Source organism: Scophthalmus maximus, chromosome 12 (assembly GCF_022379125.1).
Source record: "Scophthalmus maximus strain ysfricsl-2021 chromosome 12, ASM2237912v1, whole genome shotgun sequence".
Lineage (NCBI taxonomy): Eukaryota > Metazoa > Chordata > Actinopteri > Pleuronectiformes > Scophthalmidae > Scophthalmus > Scophthalmus maximus.
This window is the reverse complement of record NC_061526.1, coordinates 3,739,186-3,760,158: the sequence shown is the minus strand read 5'-3', so window position 1 is coordinate 3,760,158 and position 20,973 is coordinate 3,739,186. Positions and strand designations below refer to the sequence as shown.

Below are 20,973 nucleotides of genomic sequence, written 5' to 3'. Positions count from 1 at the left end.
AGGGGCATTAAACTTGTGCACACTGTTGCCCTCTTTTCCTCCAAGAGTTGAAATAAATGCCGTTACATCCAAATGTTAACGTACATAAACGATCCCAATGAGGGAAGATAAGTTTACATATATCTGATTTTACAACATGGAAGCAAAAATAATTGTAGATGTGCACATAATGATGTTAGAGAGAGAGTACCACCATCTGTCCGGCAGGGGGCAGCAACGGCGCTTGACAGGAAGTAGCGCCACAGCGCGCATGCGTCACATAAAAGTTCCGTTCTCTTGGTTCTGACTCGCGCGATACTAGTTGCGAGCAACATGTAGTGGAAGTTATGGTGCCAAGTAATGCGGATGAACACAAAAAATAAACTCAAATCAAAGCGCATATGAAGGCGTGGGCGGCTTATTTGACTAAAGATGGAGATGTTCAGAGACGAGACGGGTAAGGAAATGCCTTTTAGCGCGAATGCTTACGCGTCTCCGATAGGAGTCGGCGGGTAGTTGAGCTAACGCGCTAGGCTGCTCGCAGCAGTTGTGAGTTGTCGCTGAATACAAATCACTGCAAAACCCCGGTGGTTCGTTTTGACGCCGGGACGACGGCATTTAACGTTGTTTTCTTTACTCTCCTTTCAGAATTTACGGATATGGACATGCTCGTGAGTACTCTCATTTCAATTGACCCGTTTGTTTACAAGCCGAGTTATTGAGGAAGTGTCCGCGTGTTAGCGGCTGTGGCTCGTCGGCGGTGACGATGTGGCCGCGAGGGCTCATGGCCTCGGCGGGGCAGCAACTCAACTTTGACCAGTCTTGCTGAGTAATATCTTGTCGTATACACAGTGCACGTAGCCACTTCCTGCCCTTTGAAGTGCTTCGTGTGCGTGCGCGCGCAGCAATGAGACAAACGGTAAATTCATTGAGTAACGCTAAAAAAAAAAAAAAAATAGATATATATATATAAATTGCATTGTGTCCTTTCACATGTTGAATTGCTCATCAAAAATAATGCTTTATCATAAGATAAGATCAACCATATCGATCCCAAGCTGGGGGACACAACGTCCAAAAAGAGTTAGGCAAAAGAATGGGCAATAAATATAATTAAAAATATGTGTATATATATATATATATATAAAAGTATAGAACATTTAAAAAAAAAAAGTCTACGATACATTCAACAAAGTAGCCTGACAGCTGATGCAAGAGCTCACTAATTGTAAAGGAAAGTGAAACTTAACAGGATATTCTCGGAAGAACACCAGCCTAGTTGTGCTTGGAGTTCAATGGGGGGGGGGGGGTGTAAGGAAAGTAGAATTTAGCATGATGAGCTGCTCTGACGCTTGTCAGCAACTATGTGGAACTGATTTGCATATGTCTTTATTTGCGGTCTAGCAAAAGGTTGTGGATATGTTTGAGAGGCGTCCTCGCCTCCAAAGGATAGTGAAGTTTGGCCTTCTCGGTACGCTTCACGTGAAAGATTTTACATACTCATCTGCTACACACTTATTTATTCATGAAATGTATTTGGGTAAATGTATAAAAACGAGCCTTTTCTCAACAGGTCTGGAATACCAACATGAGGCAGATGATACGGGTGAGGAGGATTATGAAATTGATAACCACTTCTGTGGATACCCGAGGCTCCCTGAGGACCTGAGCAGTGGCAGAAGATTCGGAGGGAACCCTTCAGGGTCATCCCGCGCTGTTTATCAGCCTCCAAACCCTTATTACTCTTCAGCGGGTGTAAATGTTCAGGCGAAAGAGAGCGTGAGTTCACTTTTGCTCTGTCTGTCCTTCCAAGATGGATGCACATTGATTCTGCAGACTTCAAATTGTGGAAATCTAAGCAATGCTTGTATCATAACTCTGGTAGGACGCCGAAAGAAATGCCCGGTTATTAGAAGAAATGGAAAAAGGCAAAGAAAAGGCTGAGAAGAAGCAGATGAAGAAACAGGTAAATTCTACCGTCTCCAGTCTTAGTTTTGTTGTAATACGCCAATGCCAAATTGGGTAAAGCTTTTGTGCGTTCTTGCCCAACAGAATCAGAAGAGAAAAAAACAGCTTGAGAAGGAAAAACAGAACCCCGTAAAAAACGAAGAGGTAATGACCAGCAACGTGCATCGTCTTTGAAAAGGGAGCCTCCCGTCTGCACGCAGAAGTTTCAACAGGTTTGTTTTTCTTGACTTTCACAGGAAAAGAAGGATTTACAGCAATCTAAGGTAGAGGATAGTAAACCGGTTGATGAGAAATCCAAAAACGATACAAGTCTCTGTGTGAAAAAGTCGACGTCAGCTAAAGATACAGGCAGCAGCGAGCAAGAATCCAGCGATGAAGACAGCGACGCCGAGAGTGACTCCTTTGAATCTGAGGTACCAAAGTGCCTTGCCTGTTATTATTAATACTGCAATTCATACACCTGTAATTAAGCAGTATGAGTTTTTTCAATTTTCAAAACTGTTCTCTGTACTTATAAATTGACTTTGGTCTTGGTGTCAAATGTTCCATCAGAGGAATCATTTCCGAAACTGTGCCCGTGTTACATGCCAAACATTTTATCATGACGTAGATAAAGTTGTTGTATTAACTAACAAATGAATCACGAATGAACAATTGACGCAGAACATTGAACATGTATTTCTCATTTACGTGTTTAACACTTTTGGGCATATTGTTTCTATCACTAATGTTTTATTTATATTATTTTTATTTTAAGGGACTGGATATGACAAGTACCTTTGTGACTAAAGCTGCTCTCATAGCCAAGCGTAAATTGGAACAGAAGCCCAAGCCTGAATGCAAGGAGAAAAAGAAGAGCCCGGTTAAAGAATGTAAAACAGTCCCAGACAAACCTAACGAAGAACCAGAGCTTGAGAAGAAGGTGATCCCTCTTGCATACGAATCAGAGATGACTTTATTTCCTCCAAACTAAACGGTGGACCCTTGATTGCTGTTCCAATAACTACATTTTGAGCATAAAAAGGTAACAATGACTTGAATTCTGTCTTTTGGTTTATGCAGGATTCTGCCGCCCCTAGTGTCCCCACCTTTGAAGATAATAGAAAAATTTGTACTGAGCTCGCGGGTAAGTTTTGTCTGTCTCACTGCACAAGCTCTCAGCAGTATATATTGATCATGATCTATAGCAAATTGGGCGTTCATTTTAATTGTTAATTTGTTTGTTTTCCCTACAGTTATTGGAAATAGATTTGCAAGTTCTGGAGATTTTAATATGGCGGTGAAATACTTCACTGATGCAATTAAGTACAACCCGACAGAGTTTAAGTAAGAACACATCCTTAACTTGGTTCACAGTTGATTTACATTTGATTCTTACATCACCACGGTTGGAGTTTTTTATAATGCAAAATTTTAACTGTTGCTTCTTTTGCAGGTTGTTCGGCAATCGTTCCTTCTGTTTTGAGAAGATGCAGGAATATGAGAAGGCGCTGACTGATGCGGAGTTGTGTGTCAATATGTGTCCAGGCTGGGTTAAAGGCCTGTTTAGAAAGGGCAGAGCTCTGGCCGGTCTAAAGGTAAATGAACTTAGGTGAAATTTGTGTCGGCGGCATCTCTGTAGGTGTCGACGAAATAATGTAAATACTAAGCAAAACAGGAAAATGCAAATATGTCCCCCATGCATAGTAAATTGTTGTCTTTAGATTGCTACATTGTGACCCTAATATATGACCCACATTTCAGTAGCTGTGAATAAATAACTTGTAAGTTGTTTTTCCTCAAGTGTTTCCACTGTTTTGTTTACCCTCATCATTTCAGGTTGGAATGACTTTTGGGTTCACTTTGTTGCAACACCACGAGGAATTAATTTGTTACCAAGCTGCACTGGCGCACATTATTTACTCCGACTTGTTTTGACTCAATGTTGCTGTGAACATGAATAACTGTGCTGATAAGTCCAGCAGCGTGACAGTGACTAGAGTCCAAACTTTTGAAGTAGTCCCAAAGCAGAGAGTGAGGAGAGTTAAATCTTTTCTTCTTTTTCTTCTTCTTCCAGAGGTACGAGGAGGCAGCCCAGTCCTTCAGTGAAGTTCTCAAACTGGACGGTTCTTACTCAGAAGCCGCTCAGGAACTAATGCGAGTGCAGATAACGCAACTAATGGTGTGTGACAGTCACATGTTTTTGTAATCGCCACCAATGAGGGAGATATAAGCTATGAGGAGAAAAGCAAAACACTAGTATGGATGTAGCCATTGTGTAATATAACATTCATTTTTGTATTTATTCAGAAATACAGCATTGTGTATCATTGAATGTATTTAAGATTTGTGGTTATCGCACAAAAAAAGAAAATAAACACAAATGACCGTGACCAACATTTTTCAACTTTCAGAAACTTGAGTGTATTGACGGACCTGCGGAGAGATAATCGCTCACTGACTATGTTTTAAACGTTTGTTTTGATACAGGGGTACGGTTTCACCCGGGAGCAGAGCTCAAACGCTTTAATTATTCACGGAACAGTCGCAAAAGCACTGGAGGTGTTGTCCAAATTACACCACCGTCCAGGTGAGTGCGACAGGAGAAGTTCTGGAAAATGTCAGGAGCAACGTTTGCGGGCTAGGAAAACTTCCGGACTTCAGAGCATGTCCGAAAAACAGATTATGATGAACCTAAATTTTGTGTTTGTACACCATAACAATTACAACCCTTGTGTTCTTGTGTTTAGGAGCTTTTCAGAACGCCACTCTACCACCAGCTCACGTCGTGAACGTCAGCGGAGTGTCTCCAGTCCTTTCAGCCAACACAAACCCTGCTGCTGCTGCTCCTCAGTCCCAGGACGCTGCACACGCATCACTTAGAAACCAAACCTTAGGCCCAGCTCAGAATATGTCAAGCGTCCAGAGTCAACACAGGCCCACTCCTGATCAGGCCATGAAGGTCAGCCCTGAAAACAGTCAACCGCCACTGTGAGTATAAACTCAGTGTCACTGCAGTGTTGTGAAATGTTAAGGTGTTTTATTTATTTAGTGGGGCAATCCCCGATTAAATACCTAACACTTTTTTAGTCAGTATTGATACTTTTCCTTATAGAATAGTAATTTTATTAATATTTAAATCACTGAGCAGAATGAATAATTAACAATATTGGCCATTATAAATGAAGATTAATTGGCTAGATTATTTCTATATCTTTTTTCACACAGTGCCGATAGTAGACTTACTGTTATCGGTGTTGCTTTGCCCCCATTTGCCTCGGCCTCTCTTAATTGAGCAGATAATCATTTGATTGCGTTCGTGCAGACGGAAATGTTATGAATGATGGCGCTAACCGCTAAAATGGCTTCTCACAAAGTAACAGTCCGGATCTTCCCGTAGGTCGTGTCATGTAATTGTGTCATAGCTATCGTTTCTCTCCACAGGGAGCTGTTTCCAGTTTGGGTCGGCAACTTGCTTTACCCGGTACCCGAGGCTGTGATAACCGACCTGTTTAGCGAGTAAGAGAATGTGAAATATTCACCGTCAAGTGATTTAGTTATTGTCTATTAGGGCTCCAACTAATTTCATTATAGATTAATCCAATAGTTGTTTGGTCCATAAAATGTCAGTAAATGGTGATCATGTTTACCCAACCCCAAGAATATGTTTTGTTTTGTCCACACACATTTAGTTTACCGTCATAGAGGAGCAAAGAAACCAGAAAATATTCATATTTAAGAATCTGAAATCAGACAAATTTGCCTTTTTTCCCATAAAATCGACTTGAACCGATTAATTTAGTTGTTGATTACTAATGGATTAATTGTTGCAGCTCTATCGTTTATTATTCATTTCTACAATTTAACCAAGTATTTAAAATCACCACGTGTGGTTGGTTTGCACAGTATTGTGAGTTCTGATGTTCTTCTCCTGCAGGGCTGGAGTTGTCTATAGTGTGAAGGTTCTGGCCTACAAACGTTGTGCCTTCGTTAACTTTACGAAACAAGAATATTGTGATGAAGCAATCAGACGCTTTCACGTGAGTATTTCATCCCGACCTGTATCTACCGAGCTTGTGTTGGGGTGAGGGCCCGAATTACAACGTGACCACAATCTGTGTGCGTCTGCTTTATTCTGAGCCACGGTTGTATCACGATTAGATAATAATAATAATAATTCCTTTTTTAAAAAAATTGGTATTGATGAGGCCAAATGTGTGAATCAAAGTGCGTGAATGAACCTGGGGACCAGAATCTGCAAACCACTTTGAAATTTCTTCAGTGAAATGTTTGGTAAAGTGCTAAATTTGATGATGTGCCTCTGCTGAGAAAAGAACTACAGTCGAAGTGGCTTTCAACTACTTTTAACAACCTCAATTTCAGCAAGTTGCATTTTCTACCACCAAGGTAAAAATCAACAGTTGTTCCACAAGACCAGCAACAAGGCCAAGTTTCATCCCTTCACCATTTAAAACATAAAACCTTTTGCTTCTCGGCCTCAGAGGCAGATGGAAACCTGAAATGAAACCCATTTCATTGTAAATCGCCGCCTTTCAATTCGTAACTGAATATGGCTGCAAACAACATGCAAATTTGTCAGCATTTTCAGTTCCATTGTTTGCGATTGACAATTAAAGCCAATGCTTTAAGCTCTCTAACGTTTATTATTCCGTGTTTCTATCTGCGTCAGAGGTGTAATGGTGTCATATCAGGTCAGTGATAGTGGCTCTTACTCGCCAAAATCCTCCTCAAACATGTCACTCACGCTGAGCCCGGGCCTGCGGCTGAATCTTTTAAGTCACTGTTTCATCCAAGTAACTGCTGTTCTCTTCTCACTTGGTCGTCAGCCGCAAAAAACAAAAATCTGAAACAAACGATTGTCCCCGTTCCCCTTGTGTACATAAGGAATAAGCGAATATATTAGCCTCCCTCTAACCAACAGTAATCTAATTCTCATGTAAATACAATGCCTTTGTTTATGTCCTCAGGGCTTTGAGCTGAACGGTATGAAGATCGCCGTGAGATACCCCGACAGGATTCCAAGAAACATGGGCATTGCGAGATCTGCCCTCAAAGCTGAGGACCTGCATTTCGAAAATGTGCGGTAAGTGCTTTGCATCATTCATTGGTAAAAGAATGACTCAAATTTATTCGCTTTCTTTCTCGAGTGCGTGATGAAAAGATTTCGACGCCGCGCACACCTTCTGCAGACCCGGGGCCAGAACATTGTTAGCTTGGTATAAACCGAAAGAGGTGGGAGAAGTTAGTGAATTATGTTCTGTAGCTAAGTCTCTAAAGTCACTGCTCTCAGCTGTTGTTTGCCAAGAAATAAATTGAGCACATAAACCTCAAATTGTTTTGTTTTTTTTAAATACAGTGTCACTGAACTTTAGAGGTTCACTTTTGATAGTCAGCCGGTGTCGTTTGCTTCCCAGTCTTTACGCTAAGCTAAGCTAAACGCCTTCATTCTTAAAGCACAGGTTTAATGTCCAACTAAACCTCTGTATATTATCAAGGTTTATGTACAATATCTTAATAACTTGAGATTAACTAAGCCTTGAAAGCTGTTTTGTAGTTGCTATGCGGTTACTTTTCTATCCTGACATATGAAACACTTTGATCATACGCAACATCATCCACTGCTTACAGGCAGTATACATTTGGAAGCCGAAGAGCCGTTCACCCACACAGACTCGGCTCCGACCACAGAGTGGACTACAACTACTGAAGGGAAGCGCGACGCCTCCGATCTTCCCCGACTCTTAACATCTCCCAATGAAAACGGAAACTCTTGTTCTGTCCCGACTTTTAAGACTTTATTTGTCTTTAGTGGACTCCACTTTATCGAAAAAATATGATCATCTTCTATGTTTTTATGACCAAAAGTAACAATTTAAGTGGGTATGAACAGAAGCCTAAACAGTATAGTGGACGAATTTTGAATCTTTTTTTAACATTTTTTATGAAAATCTAAAGTGCAAAAATAATTGTTTTCAATGAATGTTGGAAAAATTTTGTTTCGTTCTTGTGTAATCAGAGTTTTCAGCGATGCTGAAATGATTATTGGTGTAATTATAAGTGATGCTGACCCTATTTACATATTGTGAACTTTACAAAAAGGTATTACAGTGACTCACAATTACAACCTGTATCTAAATGATCTATATTCAGTATCTTTTATTATTCACTAATCCATGTTTTAAAAAAAAAAGAAGACGACAAATCAGTAATTATCTATAATTCATCAGCCTTATTTTGGGGTCATTCATAAAATGACTTTAAGATTACAGTATACAAGGCGACATATATTATGTTCTTTATTCAGATGCCTCGTTGATTATGCAGTTTGTTTTCTTAATACAAGAATTAAAGATTCTTTCATATTCAGAGTTCCTGTCTCATTATTTAAACGTGCTCTTTAAACAATAGGGGGCCCAGTGTGTTGCACCCGGTTTCCTCCAAACACAAAGGACGCATGGCAGCTCCCAATTATATTTAGTCTAAAGCTCCGGCTCAGATTTGAATAGATTCAGGAACCCGGCTGCAAATGAACTCTTTTAATGTGTGGAACAATACCCAATATTTAGGTATTCAACACTAGATTTTAAAGCATTTTTTTTAGTTGATGCGTTTGAGTTTTCAATTCATTTCAATTATGGCAAAGTAATTGACTTGTCAACGTCAGATAGTCAGAAGAAAGAAGGTGTCATTCCCACTGCTTTTTCAGGTTTGCTCTTCTTAAATTCTAAATATTTTATCAAAAACCTGTCCTTTTTTGTCTTTAAACTCCCCCCCAAAAAACTCAGTTTAGGATAATAACACTCAAACTGGACAGGTCTTTGATGATTGATTTTATGTCGCTTGGTGTGTTTTGGTTTGATCGATGAGCCAACAGGTGGCAGCACAAGCAAAGCTTTGGATCTGCAGGGAAGCGGTTGGGTTGGAGATTCTTTGAAATAGTGGTAGTGTCAAAAATACTTCCAAGACGGTGGCAACTGCATCATAACTTTCTAATTCGCTTGGTATTATTAACATCATTATACCACATGGACCTGAAGTCCTCAGCAGGCTACAGTGCAGGTTCTTTTTGTTTCTTTGCTCTTTTTCCAGTTGAAAACTAGAAATGAAAAGGAGCTCTGAGAGGTTTGTATACTTTGTGTGAAGGATATTTAGACAAAGCCTAAACCATTCAAAGGACAGTACAGCTTTCAATTTGCTTATAAATTGCTGGATAATTTTTAGTAGGACGTGCGTTGCGTCGGTAGGTAAGATGCATGCATCCGAGACATTTCTGCCTTGGAACATCTTGAAAAAATTACCTTTCTATGCTGTGTTTGATCATGTCCCGTCAACTGTGAGGGCGTCTGTGGATTGACGCTGATATAATCTCATATCATGAAAGGACACAAGACTGTCGTCCTAACAACGCGGCTGTCTGATCACCTAGTTACACATGGAGTCACCTAGTAAAGATAACCGTCGTTACCGTTTCTGACACCCGCGGAAACGTGACCTTGCTCTTTATGTCTTTGACGTCTCAAAGTTCACAGACGATTTTGGAACAGGGAACTAAGAAGGCAAACTTTCATTTTTCCAGGACCAGTTATTATCCACATTCGTTTTTGTTAAACTGGTATATAGTATATGCATATGATGGCGTGTATATCCAGAGCAGTCACGGACTCAGGCTTCCTGGTGCCCGCTTTGATCCAAACAAATGTTTCGGCACGATCAGAAATGCAAAATGCCAGGGTCTTTAGCTAGCAGCAGAAACAGCCGTGTCCCTAATGTGAACTCATGTCTCCGGCACCGTTCACCTGTCAACCTGCTCGCTTCGTATGGTGTTACTGCGTGCGGAAGGGAGCCAATTATTAGTTCTGAGATTTGATGTTACTTCCTAAAAAGCCCCACAGAAGTCATTATGTCGTGCATAGCACAACTCTTTGTCTCTTTTAATTGTGACTTTTCAAGAGACTGGCCTCATTCAGGTCCTGTCCAAGTATCTGCTTATGTGTGTGAACCACAAAGTCCACCAAAGAAACAGGATGCAAATTGAGAAGCAAGTGTCCCGAGTCAGCACAAACGCGGCAGCACTAATTCTTCATCAGCCGCTGTCACGCACACACATTCATAACTCTCGATCAGTTGTCCTCAAAACATTCGCTGCTGCTGCTGCAGAGGCTTTCCACGTGCTTTCTGAAAAATTACATTAAAATGCAAAAAAAAAGAAGAAAAATCTGCAGTAGCTCTTGTAGTAACACACTCATCTGGCTTTTTGACGGCAACTTTGGGCTTAATTAAAAGGCAGGGAACTTGTGATGTGCGCCCGGCCGTGACTGTGCAGCAGCAGGCCGCAGTGATGCGGGTTCTTAAGGCTGCGTCTGAAAACACTCCTCAGTCCAGTTCTGTTCAAACTGCCTTAGGCAAAGGAAAAAAAGACTTTATCCCGGCACATGCCTGTGCCTGGTGAAATGCTGAGGCAAGATCATAGAAAAAATGGACACAATCACTGGATCCTTGAGGTGAAGGCGATGCGGAAAGTGCCTGGAAAAACCTGTATTCTCTTGTATGACCAGTAGAGGGCGACTCTATTTCTCACTTGATTTGAAAACGTGAAAACATTTTCCCCTAGGAAAGCGCAGGAGAAAAGATTTCTAACTGGACAGGTCTTTGATGACGATGGAACTGATTAACATCACTTTGGGTGTGTTTTGGTTTGAGTAATGAACACTTTCCTCTGATCATTTCAGTGAGTTCATCACATTTAAAGAAAAAATGTATTTATTATGCTTCAAAACCTTCCTGAACTCTCTCTCTCTCTCTCACGATTTATCGCTGAAATGATGGAAAGGTAGAAGAAATCAATCGAATCTCTTGATGATGCAGTATTATTATTTATTGATTGTGGCTAAAATCTGAAATAGTCGCGCTTCGATTAACTGCATGAACATATTCAGACATACGTAGGGCCATGAGGCTTATGGATCACTGCAGGTTTGTGCCAAAACGGAAATCGGGAAACTTTCATTGTTTATATTGTATGTGTCTGGTATTTTCCAAGTGGAATCATAATTTGAGACTTTTTTTCTGGTCAACTCAGTGGACTTCGTCTTGCTCTTGACTCGTCTAGTTCACCTCCTTGATGTCATGATAAGTCCCATGGACCCAATCCCGCGTCCACATGCTCCTGACTTCTGGTACGACCACTGTCTGTGTAATGTTTTCGAGCGATTTCTTAGTTTTGTTTTCCTCTCCTGGCGCAGTGTCACATTCACATTCCTGACACAGTGTCACATTCACAGCAGCCATTAATGGCACAGCAGTCGCGAGCTGGGTGGAATCGCTTGAGAACCGGCATTAGTGTCTCCCCTTTGTTATGCATGGTCACACAGCTGTCCCACTCCTACATTAGAGTAAATAATTTAGAAGTTAAAATTCAATGTAGTAATACAGTTCATGTTTTCTGGGGGATTCGTCACTTTAGCCGGACCAGCAGCGTGCGAGATGAGATGAAGATGCAACACTCCTCTGTCGTGGCCCAACTATGCGATTGAGGGTGATTATTTGGCCGTCTTTTCACACATACTCAGAAACAAAAATCTTTCATGGTGCATTCAAAAAAGAAAAGAAAAAAACCTCAGTGAGCAGCTAGTGCACAGGGCAGCTTAAGCCCTTGTTATAGAATGCCAACACGGCTCTTACCGGAGGCCGATGAGGAAGTGGGGTGGTGCGAGACCTTGCACTCCAGGGGGCCACGCTGACACGCTGCGCCCTGCCTCGCCCTCAGCTGCTGTGCCAAGGTCAGCCAGGCTCTTGAGTCTGCCCCCCCCCCCCAGGTTTTTAAGCTGAGGTTTTTAACGTGCAGAGGTGACTTGGCAATTGAATGAGAAGAAGTTTCTCTAAACCTAGTGGGGCAGAGAAAGCACTCGGTAGCTGTTCTGGAGCTTCATCGTGATCTTCGTCAATGGATGGAGGTGCTCTGTTGGAATTGTAGACTTGGAGTTGGGACTTTTCACTTGCTGTTCAAGACTATGTAACATACGATCTTTTTGGACCTTTTCACGTGAACATTCAAAACAGCCGTGTTCGTGTTGTTTCACTCGTCTTTATCAAGGTCAAGTACAATGTGTGCCACATAAGAACATGTTCAATTCCAAAAACAGCTGCTGACACAGTGGGTAAAACTAAAATATATATTAAGAATGCTCAAAATAATCTAAAAACTGGGGGTGAAAAAACATGACAGAATTGTGCTTAGTTCACTTTCTACCACAACTTCGGGAACCCACGACTCCGACGTCTCTCGCGGCGGAAGGCACCTGTGTTTAGTCTTTTCTTGTTCTTTGTGAATCCTAAAAACACTCACCGTGTGTTCACACTGAACTCAGAGTAGAAAAATAAACGTTTGCGTCCTCTGACTCTAATCTAAGGTTGTACAAACGTTCTTGTTTGAATGCGACATTCCTGACTTCGGAGAGCTGCTCAGGCCAACCTTCAGGGGACCCCTGCCGATGCCTCTGTGGGGATCTGAAAACAGCTCAGACACGGACGATTTTGAGCTCCATCTCCCCCCAGACGAGGTTCACCCTCGACCAACGAAGGAGTCTGGAGTCTCAGCTGTCAGTCCCCCCCCCCCCCCCCCCACGATGGCCGACGCTGCTCCCAGGTCAGCTCCAGAGGCAGATGTTGCTCATGGCCTGGCAGGTGGAGCTGCCCTCTGCAGGCGAGAGGTAGATCTTGCCACTGGGGCAGACGCACACCTCGTACGCGGCCTGTTCTCGGGAGGCCTGGCCGGCGGACGCTGTGTAGACGCCGAGCGGGAGGCTCCCCAGCTGTATGGTGTCGGCGTCCAAAAGAATCTGGGAGGGGGGGGGGAAACGTCCGACGTGCTGGAGGTCATTCAAAAAGCGTCACCAGAGATGCCCCGAAGGGATTTATTACGAACTCAAACTGATGAATGACTGTGGTGCAATCAGTAAATACAATGTGACAGGCGGAGTGAAATACAACAGTGTATGCGGTGAAGGAGGAATGGCATCTCTCCATCTCTTCATTAAATATTCACATGGATTGCCATGAGGTTTTGTTCAGTCACTCTTGTTGTCAACAGGATGAATTATAACAACTTTGGTGACCCCCTAACTTTTTAATCTAGTGCCAATGTCAAGTCAAACATCTAACTTGTCCAGTGCCACCCCGTTATTTCTTTCTACATCCCCTCAGCTTTAGCCGTACTCTGGGTTTTAGTGCCAATCACTGAACGCTGAACTGAGATCGCCAACGCGCCAAACATTGTAACGAGCGAACATCAGCACGTTCGCTTTGTCACTGGGAACGTTTTGGCACGTTGGCGCCACTAAGGCCAAGTGCAGGCCCGCCGCGCGCCCACCTACACCCGCAGCCGCGCACCGATTGGACGGACCAGCTGTCAATCACGCTGCATCCACACTACGGCGCTGCATCGTCTATTTCACTCTCAGTGAGTCGAAATGAACATCGTGCTGTATTGAAGAGGACTTGAAACTAGAGATCGAGAGACCAGTAACTCCTCAGGAAAATGTTTTTAGTCCACCGGCACCACAAACTGCAGTCTTCGTAAAGCTGAATCAACATGTCTAGAATAGTTCCAACAAAAAAAAAATGTCAAAAAACATAATAATAAAAACTCCTCCTATATTTCCTAATGCCCCTCACCTCTCCCTCTGTCGATTCCATCTGTAGGTCCTTTCGACTGCTGACCTTCAGCGGACCCTTGGCGGCACTCACTTCGACCCCCCTGGGAGCCTCCATGGTCAGAGTCCGTGTTGGAGACTCCAGTCTGACAAGAGGGGTAAAATAACAAAAAACAAGCGCATCTCAGAGATTTAGTGCATGAACTCATCGATCTATTCTGTTTATACTTTGGGGATGTTTGCATTATTAAAAATCGCTGCCTTTCAGTTTGATTTAATAGCTGTGGATACAAGTCGCAGGCAAGGGTAAATTGATTGTTGTTCAGTCCACACGTTATGAACATCCTTGTGTAATTACGGGTTCGGGGCAGGTTGACGACATTCAATCATATTATGCTTCAGACACGGGCCCAAGGCGGCAAGGCGTTTTAAAAAATGTCTCGTATTTATAAAACAAACAAAACAAACCGGCTTATTGATATTTCAGTTTGACTTCTGATGCGTGAGTGTGTTTTTATGCCAATTATTTCATCACCTGTGGAATATTAAAGGTGCTTTCCATGTTAAAGTAGCTCCTCTCATTATGCTTATCCAGCACGGCTCCTGAAGAGCCCGTAATTGTATCAGCTGATTTTGACCTTCAGCATCACTGAGGCCAATGCAATTTGCATTTTTTCCCCTCCCATGGACTATTTGTTTACACGGGCGAAGATAAGTGTGAGAGCCAATCAATGGGGAATTTGTTTTCATAACTCATAACCGTTTCAAATTGATTTTCTCCCCCCGCCCCCCATCTACCCCAAATCTGTTTTCAATGAATTTTAAATGGGAGACGTTGAGGAGTCGTCTTGAAATCGCTCAAATCTCCATACCCCTCTGAAAGTGACACACATTTCCGATTATGCGCTAGCGGAATAAGGGGGGAGAGAAGAAAAAGAAAAGAAAAAGGCAAATGAATTTCATCATCTGCATTCGAAAAGCCTCTTTGACTTTAAATCAGCTTTCAGTAGATACAGTTTGGAGAGGATCTGTGAAATGTGCATTTGACCTGGGACTGTTTGTGCCCCAGCACAGATAACGTAGCACACGATAATGATGCATATTTCCCCCCGTCTTCTCCATTTCCTATTTGCAGTTTTGACTTTTTACTGTCATTTTCAGAATGTTTTGAAGAATTTAATTGTAAATAAAATTAGAGCGCTCACAGTCCATCTCCCCTAGCAACGCAACAACCCGCCGATCCCTTCCCCCTAACTATGACGCTCATTAGCGAGTCGCAGGGAATCGGAGTTCAGAGTGCGCCTCGGCTTGGCATGTTTCAATAATTGCAATAATTACGTCTCAAGCATCCACTGATTGCCCAGGACTCGGATATATGAGTCATTAAAGTTAGCTTAGGTGATGTGTGATATCGCCACTCTTCAAATCACTTCTATCTTCACCCACTAAATGTTCTATTCTCATTAAGACATGGCACCGGCTTCCACTCACATTGTGGACAACCGGACCCAAACCCTTCCCCTCACATTAACCCTCAGATCTCAGAACTGAGGTATTGCCTCATTAGGACAGGGGCTTCCGGTCCCCATGAGGACTACTGGTCCCGACAAGGTCAGTGTGTATTCTGGTAATTTCCGCCCAGAAGACAAAGTACTCAATTTCCAAGAGTGCTCGCTTCAGACACAGTCCAAAATAAAGCATTAAATGAATTGTCTCGCGGGGGTTTTTATAACCACTCTCCTGCACAGAAGGCTCACAGTCTTGTTTGTGAGGCTCCAGCGGCAGCGTGAAGTCACATTTCACCCAACCACTGACTGATAAAACCAGTAATTATTATTGAGAATGATAAGATATCATTCAAAATACATCACTGACTGCACAGGACTTGAATTCAACATGTTAAATGACACCACTTCAATCCCATTGTTTTTAATAACTGTACTAAATGTGATGAATGAACTAGTACTTGATTTGAGGAGCGTGTGTGTTTCCCATTAAGTGTTAAAATCCTGTTCATCACATTATTCTTCATCTTTTGCTCTGGTTTTGTTTAAGATTTTTCCTTCATCTAGTCATTTATATCAAATATGATGCATTTTTTAGTTTGTCTTTCTACCAAGTGTTGCATCGCTGGGCAGGTAAGGAAAACCAGTAAACACAGAGTTGAACAAATTTTTTTTTCCTAAGATCTTTGTCATTTGCTATGCTACTTTTATAGGGATAATGGAGACAATGTTAACGACAGGTTTTTAATCAAATAGAAGAAAGATCATCTGTCTGAAAAAAACAACGGAGCCATTTAAGTCCTGGTTTAAAAAAAACTCTGTCTCAATTCTCCCTTAAATGACATCAAGGAAACATGAGAAACTGTTTCCCCCCCCCATGAAATGAATTTTTAAAAGATTACATTCGAGACAAAGTCAATCAGTAAGTGAAGCTGTTTTGGGCGTTTTCATTTTTTCTTCAGATCACTTCCCTCACTGTAGATGACCCACGTGCTGTTTGCGGTCATAAAGGGCTGTTTACGACGTGCCCTCCCATCCTTTCTTGCACTCAAACTGACATTTATTTCCACGGGAAAAGGTCACCGTTATCATGGAGCGACGGAGGAAAGGGCTGCGCCGGACCAAATGTGCTGATGGCCGACGTTGATGTCACAGCGGATGAGGGGGATTAAGAGAATACAGCGCATCTGCTCTGTTCTGTTTAGGGCATTCTAAAGGCGAAATTGTTCTTTTTTTTAACACGTCGCTATCACACAGTGTGTCCATGGGCTTCACGGAGAAACAACGGCATTAGTTTCACTTTTGGTCCGTGCTCTGCAGCCGGTAGTGGCGGCCAAAAAGCGCTGGATGACGTACAGGGGCCCACAGCCTCGATGTTGAAAACCTTACCCCCTGCCCAGTCCCCGGAGCCCATTAGGCCACGACCTGAACTGATAAGAGACGGATATACATCGATACCTTTTTCTTTTTTGGGGGAAATCCATCACGCAAGCACGCATAAAGCGCTGTACATTAAATCACGGCAAATCCCGGGCTACATCCAGCCATCGTCTGAACCCAATTATCAATAGTCACCGTTTCCATCGCGCTCCGCAATTTCATATGCACAAACACATCCTCGGCTGACTCGTCATGAGCGTTGAACAGTTTGATAGCACGAGAGATGAAATAGTCTCCCACTCGCTAATCACTAAATCTCCGTCCAGTGGGGAGATGCACAAACTCGGAGTGCACGGCCGGCCAGCAGGCGCCCGACCTGACGAGCGGGGAGAGCTTTAGTAGCAGAGGGCCGCACAGATAATGAAATGAAAAGCTCTTAAAATGTTTGCCCAATTCTTCAAATCCGGTCTGGGTTCTTTTTTGCTTTTAACGTCAGACCTGTCTCGCTACAGATTTCCCCGTGTGCTCCGGAGCAGCAGTTTTACTTGCAGTTTGTCTGTAAAGAAAATGAATAAAGTAAAAAAGTAAAGTCTGTTTCCCGACACAACTGAGACCCGGAGACGTTTTGTCATAGCGATAAGACGCCCGTCGACTGTCTGTCCTGAATAGGTGCCGAGAGAACAGATGCGTCTCTGACAGAATGACAGGAGTATCACAGTGAAATGTAAAAAAACTAGGATTCAGCTTAACCAAGAGTTATATCAGAGCATCCATCACACAGCTTCGCTGCTTTATTTTCTGATGGGCTTCAGCCATGCATCAGGAATCAGAGAACCAGAAATTAACTACGACATGACGATGAAAGCACCAGAGGTAAGTGTGAGGGCGAAACTGAAAATATGACATATTTAAATATATATAGTCACATCATTTTTAAATGCAATATCCATTCTGTGCAATAGCTAATAAGAAACCACTTTTCTATTTCTAAGTATTAATTAGTCTCGTATCTGTTGGTTGTGTCTTTAAACTTCTGCTGTCATTGGACTGTTTTTCTCTCGTACAATGACGACGGAGGCTTTCTAAACTGCTAGCTGTCTGACGCAGGGGTGACTGCGAGGTGAAGGTGCAGATCAGCGCCATAACTCCACGGCTATGACTGCTAGCGCGACAAGACAAACCGACACATCCCCTCCCGCAGGACCATTTCCGCTCCATAACGGCTCTGCCCCCCCTTGTCTCAGAGAGCTCGGCATCAAGGTCTCGCAGCTCCTCGGCACAGGTGGAGTTTTTCCCCAGCCATCGCACGCAAACCTGTTTTCAGGCGTTGTTTGGTCGTGCGGGTGATAAAGAGGATGAACCGAGGGGGTAAAAGAAAACCTGAGTGACTATGAAATCAATCCTGTTATCCAACTTTGTACACGAATGTGTTTGCATTGTAAGATACTGACAAAACAATCTGCTGCTTTGTTTTTAGATTCCCGTTGAGAGAGAAAACCTGACCTGCCTGCAGATAAATGCTAGGGCGCTGGGAAATTAAGATGTGCATTAGACACTCCACAACACACAAAACAATTGATCCATAAATTAAGGTAATTATAACTATTAGTTGCGGCCCCTAAACTTCACACACTTCACCCCCCCACTGCCGTTTTCTTCTTGGCAAGGGGCCATTTCACTCTTAGTTGCAACGTTCTGATCTCTGACACTTTATTTCAATCACGCAGAAGCAGCAGGACGAGGGCAAGGTCAAGTGTGAGTGTGCACCGATGAAGCTCTCAGGGAGAGAACTGAGAGAGGAGAAGACCTCGGGTGGGTTTTATCTGATTCTGATTCTGTCTCTGCTCCGTTTTTCTCCCAGATCGCAGTGTTTACGGCTCGCAGAGAGAGAGAAAAAGCCTCCTAAAGACGACGATCTTCCTTTACAGAGGAAAAGAAGGGTCGTCTGTATCGTCACCGGTGGTGAGTGATTCGCAAAAAAAAAAGAAGGGGTTTAACTTGTCAGACTTTCACGGAGGTGGGGAGAGGGGAGTTCAGTCCAAGAGTAGGACACACACAATCAGAAAAAAAGAAAAAATCCATTAACCAACAAATGTTGGGACTTTGAGAAGAAGGATATTAAAGTAAAGTGGAGAAGGAAAAAAAATATTATTAGTATTTGTGATAAAATCTAATCAAAGTCCCTGTTATTACACAGTGTGATGTCATCGTATCAGGTCGTAAATTAGATTTGCACATAAACGGCGTTAATCAATCAACGGGGCTGTACCGGCTCACAATCTACCGTGCGGTTGTATATAATGGAAAAAAGTCGCTGCTTTGGTCACATTAGAGGATTCAGCGCCGGGAGGGATGAGTTATTATCACAGCCCCGACTCAAAGCCTTGCCACGGTCACGGAGAGAGGGGAGAAACAATAATCATTCAAATGTCGGGGATAATCGTGCACAATTGTTTGACCTCTCTCACGAGACGCCGCAAGATGAATCGGAGGGGTTTCAAAAGAAGAAATCATACTTCTACATGTTTGGTTTTTTTGCAGACTTTCCTCTAGTCTTCCTCTCTCTTCTTGTGAATTCCTGGATTATTTCATTCCTGCCTTTTTTTTTTTGACAACATGGACAGATTTTTGCAACAGTTTTTTTTGTAATTGAGCCACACAAACTTTGACAACGTGTGAATTAAAAATGTTCGGTGAGATTTTTCGATGCATTTCAATTCAAATACGAGTCGTGCTGCTGTTTCTCGTTCTTCTCAACTGCTCGGTTGCTTCTCGTTAAGATTTTGAACACATTGCAGATGGTGACCACTGCCTGAGCCTGTGCTTGTGTGTGTGTGTGTGTGTGTGTGTGTGTGTGTGTGTGTGTGTGTGTGTGTTTGTGTGTGTGTGTGTGTGTGCGCGCAAGCGAGCCTCATCAGTATTCCTCTCACTCTGGAGGAATTAGCTGCCAGAACGCTGCTTTTTCTGCCAACTTTGATCGCAGCCCTCCCTCCAGGACCAGTGAGGTGGACAACAAACCACACTCGTTACAGCTCGCTAATGGAGCGACAGCGAGCTCCGGGGCCCCGGGGCCCGAGTGCGGTGGGGATCGCATGCATGGGGAGTGTACGAGCCTAATAAGCATCCACCTCACCCACCGTCTCCATGCTCTCCCCCGCATTTTAATCAATTCCCGCCTGCTATAAGAGTATAACTAACAAATTAGCTCGCCGCTGGGCTGTGAAATTAATATAATGGTCAAATATTGTTTTAAATTTGTGCGATAACGAGGCAACGTCGTTTACAAGAGGTCGCTTGAGATTAATGATGCCAGTGAATAATGCCACGCTTTTTTTTCTTCTTCTTCTTCTCGACTTTAAAAAAATGCCACGGAACATTTATCATCATTATTTCAAAGATTTTCGCTCTAATCGCACAGGATGTGAACATGTGACACTGAGCTTGAATGAATTTCTGTAGAGTCAATGAATACGAACTCACCTCAGGTCTTCAGAGGCCCTCGTCTGGATCAGGGGAGTTTCCACTGAGTGTCCGAACACGGCGCCCTCGGAGCCTGCCGACAAAATGCACTTTCATAATTCACGAGATTTTCAGCCAAGGATGTTTTCACTGAGGCTGGGTATCGAACATGCAATCATATTTTCGGAACCGACCAAAATAGGCGTTCTTTGGCAAATTGTATCAAAAAAGGCCTTTGTGTGCTTTAACGCCTAACCTGTTTGGTTCGGTACATGGTGGGAAAGTTGTCAATCAAACCCCTGTGTTTTCCCCTGCTTTCAGTTTTTCAACGGAGCAAAACGGAACCCACCGCAATATTTTGTGACAGTAGAGTTGTGATCTGTCGCATGGTCAATCTCATGAGCAATCTGTAAGAACAACTGTATGTAAATACACCCAGCGTCCGCTTTCAAACCTTATGCTCGTCTATAAGGTTTTATGGTGCCGATATTGTTTATCATATTGTGCTCTGGCACTGAGATGACTGCACTATACTCAATAGCGTTTTCTAATAATCTGCCCCCCTCATGCATACAAATGGCAAGGACAGGAAATCCGAAGCGCCTCTGCATCTTTAAATATCTTCTCAGCGATAATTTTCACATTTCTGAAAAAAATCTACATTAAGCCCATTAAAAGGTAGAATTTACGGTTTGACCGGGTGTTCCTAATAAAGTGGCCACTGAAAATATTCCTGCTAGACCGTTTGGTTGCCATGGAAACGCACATCCAAGTCAACGCAATGGGATTTCCCCCGATCGGTCAGAAAGTGAAAGTGAGCGTTTGAGCTTGCGTCGCCTTGGACAGCAGCCTTTTGTCCCAATTCTATCTTTTCATCAATATTAACAATACTATATAATAACTTTTTTTTTTCTTCATGAGAAGCATTGTAAATTTTATCATTAACTGTTTATCTGTGTTATCACAGAAATAGGCGTCTGTGAGCGTCATCAGTCGAGACTGCAACAGGATGTCGTGTGTCATGATAGACC

General features: G+C 42.8%; 2 protein-coding genes across 2 annotated transcripts in view; one reads left to right on the top strand and one right to left on the bottom strand.

Moving 5' to 3' along the window:
* The first annotated feature begins 261 nt into the window (after positions 1–261).
* Positions 262–8,309, top strand: LOC118289136 (tetratricopeptide repeat protein 31). The gene is made up of 18 exons (XM_035615881.2): positions 262–436; positions 628–650; positions 1,384–1,450; positions 1,553–1,758; positions 1,865–1,945; positions 2,032–2,091; positions 2,184–2,360; positions 2,705–2,869; positions 3,010–3,073; positions 3,183–3,273; positions 3,383–3,524; positions 4,004–4,108; positions 4,417–4,516; positions 4,677–4,917; positions 5,371–5,445; positions 5,864–5,966; positions 6,915–7,030; positions 7,576–8,309. The coding sequence occupies exons 1-18, from the start codon at positions 412–414 to the stop codon at positions 7,652–7,654; spliced, it is 1,920 nt and encodes a 639-aa protein (XP_035471774.1). The 5' UTR covers positions 262–411; the 3' UTR covers positions 7,655–8,309.
* Positions 8,310–12,011: 3,702 nt separating this feature from the next.
* LOC118289165 (zeta-sarcoglycan-like) overlaps positions 12,012–20,973 on the bottom strand; it is a 30,435-nt gene continuing 21,473 nt past the window's right edge. Inside the window, exons 7-9 of the mRNA XM_035615951.2 lie at positions 19,964–20,036; positions 13,621–13,744; positions 12,012–12,785 (exon numbers count right to left, since the gene is read on the bottom strand). Of these exons, the coding sequence (XP_035471844.2) occupies positions 12,594–12,785; positions 13,621–13,744; positions 19,964–20,036 (389 nt within the window). The 3' untranslated portion in view covers positions 12,012–12,593. The remainder of the gene's footprint in view (positions 12,786–13,620; positions 13,745–19,963; positions 20,037–20,973) is intronic.

Bases quoted from the DNA above. Each gene is read 5' to 3' on its own strand.
- LOC118289136 (XM_035615881.2), top strand. From the start codon at position 412: ATGGAGATGTTCAGAGACGAGACGG. The intron at 437-627 runs GTAAGGAAATGC...CTCTCCTTTCAG, and splicing joins GATGTTCAGAGACGAGACGG to AATTTACGGATATGGACATG. The intron at 651-1,383 runs GTGAGTACTCTC...TTTGCGGTCTAG, and splicing joins TTACGGATATGGACATGCTC to CAAAAGGTTGTGGATATGTT.